The sequence below is a fragment of the Myotis yumanensis genome, unplaced genomic scaffold (assembly GCF_028538775.1).
Source record: "Myotis yumanensis isolate MYYU_CA2020_CCGP unplaced genomic scaffold, mMyoYum1.0.hap1 SCAF_8, whole genome shotgun sequence".
NCBI classification, from domain to species: domain Eukaryota; kingdom Metazoa; phylum Chordata; class Mammalia; order Chiroptera; family Vespertilionidae; genus Myotis; species Myotis yumanensis.
Window position 1 is genome coordinate 84,412,285 of NW_027223759.1, and position 15,088 is coordinate 84,427,372.

Genomic DNA, 15,088 nt, shown 5'->3' on the forward strand with positions numbered 1-15,088 from the left:
ATAACTAAGGATATACAGAAGCACGTGGAGATGGGTAGAGGAGCTTGTCCCACACCCAGGTGGGGTGGTTAAAAGTTAGAAGGGGCCCTGGCTGGTTTGGTTCAGTGGATAGAGTGTCAGCCTGCAGACTGAAAGGTCCCAGGTTCAATTCTGGTCAAGGGCACATGACCGGGTTGCAGGCTCGATCCCCAGTGGCAGCCAATGGATGATTCTCATCATTGATGTTTCTATCTCTTTCCCTTCTTCATTGATGTTTCTATCTCTCTCCCGTCTTCTCTCTGAAATCAATAAAATATTTTTTAAAAAGTTAAAGGGCTATCTTGGGTATGGAGGTCCACCTTGAGGAACACGGAGTCCCAGTCCTGTACCAGGCTCCCCAGCCCAGGATTCCAGAGCAGGGAAGCAGAAATTGTAAATGAGACAAAGGGCTGCTGGAGTCCCAGGTGTTCCCTTAAAGAGCCCATGCACAGACTTACTCAGACTCACAGGCTCTGAGCCCCAGCGCTGGGCAGGAGCTCAAAAGTCTCCAGGGACATACAGGGAGGAACTGAATTATCCAGCAAGGGCTGGAGGGGCAGCTTATTCCCAGACAGAAGTGCTGGCAGAGGCGGTTCCTTTGCTAGGTCCTCCTCCCACAGAGCTGGCAGACGGGTGCCATATCTGAGTCTCCATCAACCTGGCTCACCCTATTTGCCCACCTGGTGATTCCCTGAGACCCTGCCCCACCCAACTTTCAGGCCCACCCAAGCCATTTCAAATGACTTTTCCAGAAAAAAAATAATCCATCAAACTTTTTCTCACAAATAAATATATTATTTTACAACAAGAAAGAAAGAAAAACGAGACTGGCAAAGAGAGAAAATACCACAGATTTTAACTCAAACAGCAGAGCCAGGATTAATTTTTAAAGTTTATTTGTCAATTTAAAAACTCACTAGTGGAATAAAGAACTTAATATAGGCATGCAAAAAGGAAGCCCCGTGAGGTTTTCACCAGGATGAAATGGGATTAGCTTTGTAGTTCCTATAATCTTCTTCACAGAAGAATGCAATTTCAGTTTCATTGGCTGAAAAAAAGACAAACAGAAAATGGAAAATAATTTTAATGTGAAATTGGATTTAAATAAGTATGGAAACCCACATTACTCTGATTTAGTGATTTAGATGCCTAAAGTGAGAAAGATGAGTTATTTGTTTGGTTTCACAGTTCACTAAATCAACAAGAAGTATTCACTGGAGTTATAAGAATCTAGAAATCAAGTAATTTAAAAGTAAAAAGAACAATAAACAAAAAAATTTAAAACAATAATTAACACAAGAATCTGGTTTTCAGAAAATCATAAATTTGCTCATTTATGGTCCTCTTAACAGTCCTAGAAAATAACAAACCTTTATTTTTTTCAAATTTGCTACTCAATTACTGGAGGAAAACTCTTTTTTCCTCTGAAATTAGCCTATAGGTATAATAATTTAATACTCAGAGGATCAGTAGAATATTTTACAGATCACTTTACATTCTCCCTCATGACCCATCAAAATATGTGTCTGAAGAAGTTAATTTTTTGCCTGCTTATGATTAATTCATGAGACTTCAACAGTATGCAAAGTGAAAGACACAAATTGGCTTCTACCTCAATACCTTCAAATACCTCTAATTATTCACAGGGGATACGGCACAGCTAAAGGACCCGCAAGGTTCAGAGCAGTCACAATTCTTTCAACCTAGCAGGTCAAGGACTCTGTCTTCTAAAACAATAAGTCAGCAACATTATTAATTCAGACTGGAGACAAATCTGATGGAAAGCCTTCCAATTATTAAACATGCAATTCTTTAAGGTGTTGCGCCAACAAGTTCCACATTTGTTTTTTAAATTAAATCAGAAGTTAATACAGTCTGCTTAGCTTTTACAGAAAGAGCAAAAGGGCCTTCAGAATCTCGACAAGAAAACAGACAAGATTATTTGTAATGAATACTGATCAGTCAATTAACATATCCTCTAAAAGCAGACAAGTAAACTCTTCAAGACAAATAAATAGGATAATAAGGAGGGACGCCCAGGATTACCACTTCATTTACAACTCTCATCTCATCATTAGAATATGTCACGAAACAAGGAAATCAAACACTTAGTATGACATTTCATTAAAAATATTTTTGCTGGTTTTAAGAATATCAAATTTAATGTTTCTCAAGTGTAAGTTACCCATGCTCATTACAGCAAATACAGAAATGTTGAAGAAGAAAATAAAATCACCCATAGTCTCAAACCCTCATTCTAGTCCACTACATGAAGATTCATCTTGATGAAAATCAGACTGCAAACTCTCATCACAATGAGCTTGGGGGGCGTAGGGGAGGGTACAGCAGAGAGAAACTGGGAATCAACGAGGAGGGTGCATTTAGTTAGTTGCACCCCCCCCCACACACACACACACACACAAAAAAGCATTTAAAAGAATGGGTAAGAGGCTCCACACTAGGAATCAGTAAAATGTTGAAAGGGGACTTCAAAAAATACAATATTCAAAGATAAGATATTTTGAGATCTATCCTTTATATAAAAAGCTCCTGGGGTTTCCTTTTGAAGGGAAGCAAACCTAAAAGTAGACTTAATCATTCGCAAGTGATTTAATCATCTTTCTAATGGAGAAGGAGCTAAAGCACCCTGTTCTTCATAATCACGACGCAAGGTTTCATCTACCACAAGCAATTTACATACAGAACTCCTCACAGCACTGCGCCAATACACACTACCTATAATGACAACACTCACTTCCCCAGGTTGACATTTCTCTGTACCCCTTTTGAGAAACTAATACAGCGTACAGCTCTTCAGTACAGTAACAATAGGTCCAGAATAAGGTGATGTGAAGAAAGGACTGACAGAGCATTTTCCTTTTGACAGCAGGTTCTCTTGGATCTAATTAACTTATAGATCAATCCATTATTCATATAAGGTATTTATGCTACCTCTCATAATACAGGCTCAAATGAGATCATCTAAGATGAAGATTTTACTTTCAGATGAATGCATTTTTTTTCCGGGAAAACTAGACTGGCAAATGAGTTAAACTCAAATTCATCAGGTTGATAAAAATTTTCACCCCTGCCCGGCCGGTGTGGCTCAGTAGTTGAGGACCAACCTATGAACCAGGAGGTCACCCTTCAATTCCCGATCAGGACACATCCCCAGGTTGCAGGCTTGATCCCCAGTAGGGGGCATGCAGGGGGCAATCAATGATTCTCTCTCATCACTGATGTTTCTCTCTCCCTCTCTCTTCCTCTCTGAAATCAATAAAAATATATTTTAAAATGTTTTCACCCCTAACAAATTGGAAAACAACACAAATTAAAAATTAGTTTCTCTAAACATTCAAAATTAAGACATAAAATGAATTTTAAACTTTAGTATTGTGGTCCCCAAATAGAAATAGAATATAATGTTTCTTTTAAATCTGTAAAACCCTGTTGAAAATGTTTGAGAGAATCATTTCAAGCACTTATAATGCAAATTTAGTTGCCAATTAAAGTAAATGAATTATGAAAGATTTTCAAGACCTCTACCCAATCACCCTTTCCACCATTATCCCTTAAATTCTTGCTTCCCAGATTCTATTCAAATGGCTCTGGGAGAGCCCCGGGAAGTCTGCCTGCGCTGGTCCTCTGGGCAGCGGACTGTAAATTAAAAGTGCTGCAGGCGGCAGTGCACTCGGTGCCCGGTGCCTCGGCATGTGAATCTGAAATGAACATGCAATCTAAAATCCAATAAGTGCACTGCCAGTTCCTCCCTTTGTCTTACTAGCGAATGAAATCAAGAGCCCTCCAAATACATTCGTGGATCATTTTAACACTGACTTTCAATTTTAATGACATGAACACAAGCCAGCACATTCAAACTTTGGCTATAAAATCAGTAATTTTGTTTCCAAACAGGACACACACACACACACACACACACACCCCTACCTTTATCAGGAAAGTAATAATAATGACTTTATATAAAAGAATATAAAAACCAATTTTAAATGTAAAATCTCAAGGAAAATTTAATGCAATGGACTCAAACCCAAATAACATCTCAATGAACTGGCTACTGATGAGAGTTCATGGTAGTTTCCAGCCCGAGCTGTGCTCCCATCGGCCGCGGGTGCAGTGAGGCGCTGCAACTGCCGTCTGAGAAGGGAGATGGACACATGAACACTAACTGTGTGGTTCAGACAAAGAATGGTCAGGCCAGGCTGTAATGTGGCAATAAATGCAGATGACTGGCAAAAGAACCCCAAAAACAAACAAACAGGAAGAGGTAGGTGCGGATTCTGTAGCAATTTGAGACCCAAAGGACAAAGTTCGCCCTCCTTCCTGCTCCGGGCAAATATCCTTTCCTCCCAAGTTTCATAAAATCCTAATCCATAAATCATTCACAACCGTGCCGGCAGCTGAGTTATATTTCTAAATGTTCACCAAAGGACGTCAACCATCCAGCAAAGACGGTCCCCCAACTACCGTTTATTTCCTATTTGCTCCAAGTGTCTTTTTCAGATCAGCGGGCAGAGAAGATTTCAAACTACAGTTAGAAGAAAACAGACAGTGAAATAAATCTGAAATCTGATAGGCAGGACACATGCCTGTGATTTCCACAATGGTGAGGGGAGGAGAAAAAGAACGGCTTATAGGAGGCTCCTTCTGGCCCCCTGTCTGGAGCCCCCACTTGTTGGGCCCACACCTCCTCTACCCAGTCCCAGACAACGGCTCATAGTATGGCCTACTGTATCTTGTAAAAATTTTCCAATAAACCACAACTGGCTTTGGAAGAGTTTCCCTGATACAATTTCTTTACTTTACTAAACCAGAGAGGATTCAAAAAATGTACTAGTAACAGTTGTAGAATGTAGCAAAACAAAAGATAAAATACAGTAGCACAAAAAAAAAACCTTAGATGCAAATTTATTGCTTAGGGGAATTAGTCCATAAAATTACAATAGTTAAAAACAAGGTAAACTTCTTTAAAGTATAAGTAACAATTCTAGGTGAAGCTTTTTCTTCCTTCCACAAAGCAAATCTTTTTACTTATGTATGCCAGCACTGGTCCACAAACACAAACTTCCCCCATCAGGCACAACATACAACTGGGATCTGCAGTGCAGATAAAAGGCCAGAGCAGGAACTGGAGAATTTCTCTGTGAGAAAAGAAATCTTCAAACAGTTCTGTCCCCTGTATTCCCCCCTCCCAGTCTCTCCTTTTCCTTTCATGACTTCTGCAGAAAAGTCATCATGATAAATCTGTTACAATGGCATTATTCCCATGGCAACTGGCTGCGAGAGCAGAGTGACAGCTCCACAGCGAGATCGGTGGTAAAGGGGAGAGTGATGACTTGGATTTTCCTCTTAAACCTCTTAAAAAGCCAACCAGAGCGGCCCCGCGGGAGGAAAGTCCCCGAGGATAATCACACGCTTCAAGGATCATTTCACACTGCAGCTCTCCGGGGACCTCTTTTCCTGCACACTGTGGCCTGTTCTCCGAGTACATCTCCGCTGCTCTGGCGACAGCAGGGACTGTGCAAGGAGAGAATGGGCCCAGCAGTGACCGAAGTGGCCCCTGACCAGGGCTGCGGGCTGGCCATCGCAGGAGCGCAGTGGACGTCCTTGTACCGCCCAGAGACTAGCAAGAACTCGTGCAAAGAATCTGATTCTGATCAAAGGCCTATGGCCTGAAAAGGAGGAAGACAAACTGATGGAATTGATTCTCGCCTTTACAACAGGTGACTCAGTACGTGAATCTGAAATTAATGACAATTAAACCAACAATTCAATATTTTAATAAATTCAAAACATTTGCCAATTGCCTTCTCCAGAATGGTTCCTAAATAAAATAAATATTTTTGAGGGCCTCTGCATGCTTTTCTCCGGATGCTTTCGTATCCATGCTTTCACTCATCTCTATGACGAGCCTCTGAAATAGGTTTAATTTCTGAAACAGGTTTAATTACTTCTGTTTTGTTTTACAGAAGCTGAAATAGAAGTTCAGAGAGGCTGAATGGCTTACAGAAAGTCACAAAGCAAGTAAAATGCGAGCCTTCATTCAAATCAATTTTCTCCAACTCTAGGATTTTATTCTCTACAAGTAATAGATGTAAACTGTAGACAAATCTTAAATTACAAGAACAATTAGATAGTATGGTGAGGGGAAAAAATCAATTTTTAGCAATGTCACCTCCCTGAGAAATCATTTCTTTTCTCCATATACACATACAGATATGTAAATATGTACATTTTAAAAAATATATTTTTATTGATTCAGAGAGGAAGGGAAAGGGAGATATAGAAACATCAATGATGAAAGAGAATCATTGATTGGCTGACTCCTGCACGCCCCCCACTGTAGATGGAACCCACAACCCGGGCATATGCCCTGACCAGGAATTGAACTGTGACCTGCTGGTTCATAGGTCAACGCTCAACCACTGAACCACACTGGCCGGGCAATACGTACATTTTTAAATAACAAAGGTATGACACAATATATTCTATGTCCAATCAATAAATTAAGCTCCACACGAGTGATTCACTAACGGGGAGGCGAGAGAACACGGCCACCTCTCTGAAGACATATCACCACCTCAAAGGAGCCAGAGCTTGAGCAAGCAGGCTCTTGTTGGCATGTCGATAGATAAGACACCACATTAAGTTTGAGGAAGTCCTGTTGGTCAAACTGAAAGTTACAGGTAACGGATACTCCCAACAGTAGTTCGGAAGATCGTCCCTTTCCCAACACCAGCACTTTCCTCATGGCTGCTAGTCTTATAATTACCACTGGCTCAAGGTCACCCAGCCCGTAAGTGGAAGATCAGCCATGAACCCAAGCACTTTAGCTCCAGGTCTAACTCCTAACCCCTAGACTAGTACACGACATCCAACAGTATCTACTTTCATGTGCATTTCTCATGACTAATAAGGCTGAATTATTTCTCATGTTAGCTATTTCTTCTATCAGTAGAATTTCTTGTTTATCTTTTTCAGACTAATTATAGGTGCTTCTTATAAAATCAGGCTCATACCCTTTTATGTGTCATATATGATGCTAATACTTTTTCATAGTTTATTGCTTCTCCTTTAACTCTGTTTACACTGTTTTTAGTGCTTATGGTCATGCTTAGAGCTCTTCTCCTCCCCAAGATTATAAAACTATTGAACTACATTTTTTTTCAAATTCTACATTATAACACTCAATCCACCTAGAATTTATTTTTGAATAAAGACTGATATAAAAATTTTAATTTCAATTCCCCAAATGCTTTGGCAATGAGCCCAACATCATTTTCTAGTTAATTCATCCTTTCCTCACTTATTTGAGATGTCAAAAATTGATCAAATTGTGGAACCTTACATTTTTTTAGTTTGATTTTAGATTTTCTGTTCTTTTCCATAGATCTGTCAATTCCTGCATCAATACCAGTTGGTTATATTCATTATGGCTTTATGCTAGGGGCCATGTGCCTCAATAACACAGGTGCCACCTGCTATAATAATACAACAGCATTTGAAGAAATATATGCCAAAATAAAAAGTTTTTTCAAATAATAACAATAAATCTTATGTATATGGTCAATTATAATATGAAAAGACACTAGATCGGAGAAACCAAGATGGCGGCATAGGTAAACACTGGAGATTGCTGCCTCGCACAACCACTTCAAAAATACAACTAAAAGACGGAACGGACATCATCCAGAACCACAGGAAGGCTGGCTGAGTGGAAATTCTACAATTAGAAGGAAAGATAAAAGCACACCGAGACTCAGAGGAGGTGCGCTGCAGAAGTAAAATACAAAGGTGCAGAGGTGTATGTGGAGAGGGCTGGCGGCTGAGGACACGATTGTCTTTTTCAATCGGGAGGGAGTCTCAAGCTCTGAGCTCCAGTTCTGGGCGAGTCTCTGGGGACCCTGACTCATACGGGAGAAACGGGACTGTCTGGCATTGGTGGGAACTTGAGGGCAGCTTTCTCTCTGAGGCGCTCGCAGCGATTGCCGTGGCCTCTGAGGGCAGGACTGAGAGCAACCATACTGCTCGCTCCGCCCGCCCTGTTGATACCCTGGGACCCCGCCCCGCCCAAGCCACATGGAGGCTTTTGCATATGAAAGGTGCGGCCCTTTGTAATCTGAAAATTACTTAACAAACTGCAGCTGCCCCAAGGCCCCAGGGCAACTTGCATTGCTTTACAGCTGGCTTCTGCTGGGTAGCCTCAGGCAGAGGCTAGATTAGCACCTCCTTAGATCCAAGAGCCAGTGTACCCAGTGGTCAGAGTGGGACCATCCAATTACAACTCCTCAGATCCATAAGGGACACACTCAGGGGGCAGACTCAGTGAGCACCAAAGCCCCACTGAAGCAAGTCTTGCCTCTTAAGGGTGTCTTCAGCACAGAAGTTCTCCCACTGTAGACACAGCTGATTCTCACAGCCAATTGGCCTGGAGGTCAAATCCTCCCAGTGTTACCTACAACAATCAAGGCTTAACTACAACAAGACTGTGCACAAAGCCCACAAGGGGGTGCACCAAGAGGTAATTGGGGAGGCTGAGCCACTGGGCCCTATAGGACACTTAGCACAGAAAGCCACTCTAACGACACAGCAAAGCATAAAAAATGCGGAGACAAAGAAACAGGACACAAATGACAGAAATGGAGGAAAGCAAACTGCTGGATATAGAGTTCAAAACCACACTTTTAAGGTTTTTCAAGAATTTTCTAAAAACTGCCGATAAACTTAATGAGACCCTCAAGAAATCTAGTGAGACCCTCGATGTTGTGATAAAGGACCAACTAGAAATGAAGCATACACTGACTGAAATAAAGAATATTATACAGACTCCCAACAGCAGACCAGAGGATTGCAAGAATCAAGTCAAAGATTTGAAATACGAAGAGGCAAAAAAACACCCAACCGGAAAAGCAAAATGAAAAAAGAATCCAAAAATATGAAGATAGTGTAAGGAGCCTCTGGGACAGCTTCAAGTGTACCAACATCCGAATTATAGGGGTGCCAGAAGAAGAGAGAGAGCAAGATATTGAAAACCTATTTGAAGAAATAATGACAGAAAACTTCCCCCACCTGGTGAAAGAAATAGACTTACAAGTCCAGGAAGCGCAGAGAACCCCAAACAAAAGGAATCCAAAGAGGACTACACCAAGACACATCATAATTAAAATGCCAAGAGCAAAAGACAAAGAGAGAATCTTAAAAGCAGCAAGAGAAAGACAGTCAGTTACCTACAAGGGAGTACCCATACGACTGTCAGCTGATTTCTCAACAGAAACTTTGCAGGCCAGAAGGGAGTGGCAAGAAATATTCAAAGTGATGAATAGCAAGAACCTACAACCAAGATTACTTTATCCAGCAAAGTTATCATTCAGAATTGAAGGTCAGATAAAGAGCTTCACAGATAAGGAAAAGCTAAAGGGGTTCATCACCACTAAACCAGTATTATATGAAATGCTGAAAGGTATCTTTTTAAGAAGAGGAAGAAGAAGAAAAAGGTAAAGATACAAATTATGAACAACAAATACACATCCATCAACAAGTGAATCTAAAAATCAAGTGAATAAATAATCTGATGATCAGAATAAACTGGTGATTATAATAGAATCAGGGGCATAGAAAGGGAGTGGACTGACTATTCTTGGGGGGGAAAGGGGTGAGGGGGATGTGGGAAGAGACTGGACAAAAATCGTGCACCTATGAATGAGGACAGTGGTTGGGGGGTGAAGGTGGAGGGTGGGAGGGGAACCGGGTGGAGGGGAGCTATGGGGGAAAAAAAGAGGAACAACTGTAATAATCTGAACAATAAAGATTTAATTTAAAAAAAAAAGAAATGGAAAAAAAAAGAAGACACTAATCTAGCAAACAGTGTGGACAAACATAGAGATCAAGTATAATATTTCATAACATGTTCTTTAAAAATCCTATTTAAATTAGAAGATATGTCAGGAACTTACTTTAGCTGCATATATCACTCAAAAGTAAATCCCTGCCCTAACCGGTTTGGCTCAGTGGATAGACTGTCAGCCTGCGGACTCAAGGGTCCCAGGTTCGATTCCGGTCAAGGGCATGTACCTTGGTTGCGGGCACATCCCCAGTAGGGAGTGTGCAGGAGGCAGCTGATTGATGTTTCTCTCATCGATGTTTCTAACTCTCTATCCCTCTCCCTTCCTCTCTGTAAAAAATCAATAAAAATATATTTTAAAAAAAACTAAATCCCTGACATTTGTGACTAAATAACACAACAAAACACGGAAAGCTTCCTAACATGGGCCTCCCTGACAGTGCTCCTCGGCAGTCCATGTGCAGCTGTCGAGTGTGACTTGTGCTGTTTCATTAGTCACCGACCACAAAGGTGTGTCAGAGGCATAAAGCCTTCACCTGCTCACAGCTCTCCCAAAATCTTCACTCCTGCTGCCAGATAATCTTTAGGTGAACATATAAGTAGAATTAGAGTGACATCTAATGGTCACAAAATATGTAACAGCATTTCTTTAAACTAGAACTGTATGCCTTTTCCAGGTTGAAAGGCTAATTCGGGCCATTTTTCAACTGCACTCACTAGGCTCCTATTTCAGATTTCATGACTTGGTCGGCCCGGAGTGATCTGGACAACTATGGAAACCATGTTGCATGTTCTACAACCATCACCCTTCCTTATTCCACATTAGTTTCCACCAGGTCCACTTCTCCCAAACTATCCGTTCATCAAATGAGGCTGATAATAAGCAGATTATTGAGCAATAACCTGCCAATCATTTGAAATAACCCTCAGCAGAATTCTGAGCATACCTTCCGAAAAGAACTATTTGCATTCGGAACATTTGGAGAGCAGATAACTACTGCCCTCAGTGAGATGGTCTGAAAGTACCTCATCTCGTCCTCCTCTAAATAATTATCAGGCGGTGCTCAGGGCACCAAGAGTAGCATTTACTCTGCGGCGAGTTATCCAAGTATAATCAGCCGGGCCGCCATGCAGGCTGGGACTCCTGCTGGCACCGCACACTCTTTCTCACCGATTCCAGCTGCTTTCAGAGTGTGGTCTTCTTTCAACATGAGTGTGTCATCATCTTCCAAACTCAGCACAAGTTCATTTGTCTAGAAAGAAGGAAAATCTGCATTTTAGCAGTACTTCTGTGCTTCACATGTGGTAAGATTTCGCAAAGACACAGAATTGTTACTTCGGGACACAGCAATAGCCTGAGTCACATTCTACTCCCGTTACCGTAAGAAGAGAAGTGAATGGACAGTGAGCACCTAGGTGCGCACACTGTGGAAAGCACTAGGGAGACAGTGCTACAGCACACCGCTTTAGAGCTCACCAACGTCCAGCTGTGTGCTCTCCACAAACTACACAGCCTCTCTTAGACTCGGTTTCCTCATCTGAACAAAAGGAGGAAAGGATACATCTTCTCTATTACTTTGTGGTGAGGATGAAATGAGATGAAGCATATAAAACACTCAACACAGTGTCAGTCGCATAGCAAGAACTCTCTGTTAGCTGTTAACTGTTCTCTTGCTGTCACTGCCACACCATCACCACCACCACCATCATCACCATCTCCTATCATCATCATCCTCTCATATCATCACAATCATCTTAGCCCCCCCCCCCCCACCATCATCATCATCACCACCATCTTATCCCACCACCACCACCATCATCACCACCATCATCATCACCATCTCATCCTCACAATATTCCAGGACAAATCAGAGAGGTTAAGATACAGGCCCAGCCCTGGCCAGTTTGGCTCAGTGGATAGAGCGTCGGCCTGAGGACTGAAAGGTCCCAGGTTCGATTCCGGTCAAGGGCATGTACCTTGGTTGCAGGCACATCCCCAGTGGGAGGTGTGCAGGAGGCAGCTGATCGATGTTTCTCTCTCATCGATGTTTCTAACTCTCTATCCTTCTCCCTTCCTCTCTGTAAAAAATCAATAAAATACATTAAAAAAAAAAAAGATACAGGCCCAGAGCAGGGTGGTGAAGACCTGGGGTGAGTAGGGGCTGGGAAGAGGGAAGGGAAGGGGGGTAAATGGGAGACACCTGTAATATTATCAACAATAAAAAAAAGAAAAAAGAAAATGATACAGGCCCAGAGTACATGGCTGACCCAGAGTACTCTAGGCTTGTATCTGATCAGTCTGACTTCCGAGGTAAGATGGCCAAAATCCACATAGCTAACACCTCACCCTAGCTAATAAACACTGCTCCCATGTCATATTAACTGTCACCTTTCTCGATGTGATTTGGGGTGGGGGTAGATGAATCTGCGCTACAATATTTACAAATCCAGTTAAAAATTATAAATATTGGAGAAAATTTTGAGTTGCTATCTGCCCCTAAACAGCACACAGAGGTGACCACTAGTTGGGCACACAGTACCACTTGTCAACTAGAACATGGCTGTGTAGCAACGTTTTCTATTTCTAGAGTGCGGCTGAGAGGGAGCATCAACAGGAAGGCCTCTCAGCAGCCGAAAGAGAAGGCCCAGCAGCCACACCTTCACTCACTAGAGAGCACAGGGGCGCGACCTCCGGAGCACACAGATTATAAGGGGGAAAAACCTTTATTAAAAGTATCATTTTACAATAGGTATACTCGTGATACAAAAGTCTCTAAGTACATATGGACAGAGAGTGAAGTCAGTCTCCTCCTAACCCCTATCCAGCAGCTATGCAGTTCTCCACAGTATCAGTACCAATTCCTGTGTGACCTCCCAGAGGCTGTCTCTGGCGTGTACATGCAGGCAGAGATGTGCATGGAAACTGTGTTCTCACACGTTACTTTTTTTCTCCTAAAATATAGCTTAAAACTTTTTAAAATCAGTGTAAGAGCTGCCTCATAACTTATCAAGACTGCAGCATATTCCATTGAAGGGACACAAACACACATACACACACAGAGTCCCTATTGATGGCATTTAGGTAGTTTCCAATCTCTTAATAATCTGAACGCAGGGCAATCTCTACCATAAACAAACCTGCAACAAGTATCCTGTACATGTATCATTTTGCATATGTACAAGTTTTATAGGAAAGATAAATTCCTAAAAGTAGAATTGTTGAGTCAGAGAGTACTTGCAATTTTTGTTTTGAAAAGTTCCATTTTGAAAAATTTTAATTTGTAAGTTACTCCCCAGAGAAGTGGTACCAACTTACATTAACACTGTCAATTGCTGAGAATACCTATTTCCCACACCTTTGCTGACATGTATTATCCAAACCATCTGATCTTTGCCAACTCAACAGATATAGATTAAGTACAGTCTTAATTTGTATTATTTTATTATGGGTACCGCTGTGAATATTTTCTGTTTTTTAATGAACTTGTAGGATAATCTTTTTAAAATAGAATCACAGAATATCATTATTTACTAACAAAATGAGTCCTTTTCTTTCAGTTAGAAAATTTTCCCGTTTTCATTTGTTCTTTGATTTTTCTTAAAGCATTTTCAAGTAGAATGCTGAATTATGAAAAAATAATTAATGAGCCCTAACCAATTTGGCACAGTAGACAGAGTGTCAGCCCATGGACTGAAGAGTCCTGGGTTTGATTCTAGCCAAGGGCACATAACGCGGTTGCAGGCTCGATCCCTGGCCCTGGTTGGGGCACATGCTGGAGGCAACCAATTGATGTGTCTCTCTCACATTGATGATTCTCTCTCTATTGTCTCTCCCCCTCCCTTCCACTCTCTCTAAAAAATCAATGGAAAAATATCCCCTGGTGAGGACTAACAAAAAAATAAAAAATAAATGAAATAAAATGTATCAGTCCTTTATAGTATCATACTTAGAAAGACCTTCACGCTTAGATTACTTTTAAAATTCCATGTTTTCTTCAAGTGTTTTTATTAATTTCATTCTTTAAACTTTTAATTACGAAGAATTTCAAACATACAATGTAGAGAATAGTACAATGAACCCTCCATGTACCCATCACCCAGCTTGAACAAATTATCCACTAATGTCCAATCTGTTTCATCTCTACCCCATGGATAAGTTTCACTTTCACATTTAAGTCATGAATCCAATAAAGAAAAGGCTATGGATTCAACTTAACTGTTTTCTAGATGTCTACACAGTTGTCTCAATAACACTTATTAAATCCTCCACATATTTGAAATGCCGTATTTACTATAAACTAAAATTCCTATATATATTTGGGTCTAGTTTGGACTTTTATTTCTATGCTGTTGAACTCACGGTTCATGCGACAGTATCACACTGTTTTAATTACTATTGTTTTATAATATGTCTAATTAATGCTAAGGCCAGTCACTCTCATTTCTCTCATTTTCCTATTATTCATCATTTATATTTTTCATATTAGTTTTATAATCATAAAACTATGTTGGGCTTGTTCATATGCTCATGTTTCTTAAAAACTAACTGTTGTTAGTATTTTGTTAGGGTGGCATTAAATTTGGAAATTAATTAAAAAAGACCGTCCATCTTCATGCTGCACCTTGCCCTCCAAAATATTCCAAGTATTTCTACTTAAATCTTATTTTGGATCCCTCTTCATATATATATATATATATATTTTTTTTTTATTAAAATCGAGGTAGAATTTCACATAAATAAAATGCACCTATCTTCATAGGAGTTCAGTTTAATGAGCCTGGACAACTAAAGATCCTCACTAGCATTTCAAAGTTTTCTAATTAAAGATCTCGCACATCTATATATATAAAAGCCTAAGCGACCATCCGACCGTTTGACCGGTAGCTATGATGCGCACTGACTACCAGGGGGTAGACACTCAATGCAGAGGCATGGAAACATGAAACAGACTGATGAATCTCAGAGGGAAGGGGGAAGGGAGGAGGGTGGGAAAAGATTAACCAAAGATCTTATATGCATAGAGGCCCAGTGCATGGATTCGTGCACCAGTGGGGTCCCTCGGCCTGGCCTGTGGGGATTGGGCCGAAACCGGCAGTCTGACATCCCCTGAGGGGTCCCAGATTGCGAGAGGGCACAGGCCAGGCCGAGGGACCCCACTGGTGCAAGAATCTGTGTTATTTTAAACTATGGGGAAAAAATGTTACTAATTC

At 41.0% G+C, this 15,088-nt stretch overlaps 1 protein-coding gene across 3 annotated transcripts in view; it reads right to left on the bottom strand.

Annotated features, from left to right (window-relative positions):
- Nucleotides 1-897: 897 nt before the first annotated feature.
- Nucleotides 898-15,088, bottom strand: part of CUNH2orf76 (chromosome unknown C2orf76 homolog) — a 76,518-nt gene continuing 62,327 nt past the window's right edge. For all 3 annotated transcript variants that reach the window (XM_070423128.1, XM_070423126.1, XM_070423127.1), the window contains 2 exons: nt 11,049-11,130; nt 898-1,066 (listed from right to left, as the gene is read on the bottom strand). In XM_070423128.1, the coding sequence (XP_070279229.1) occupies nt 990-1,066; nt 11,049-11,130 (159 nt within the window). In that variant the 3' untranslated portion in view covers nt 898-989. The remainder of the gene's footprint in view (nt 1,067-11,048; nt 11,131-15,088) is intronic.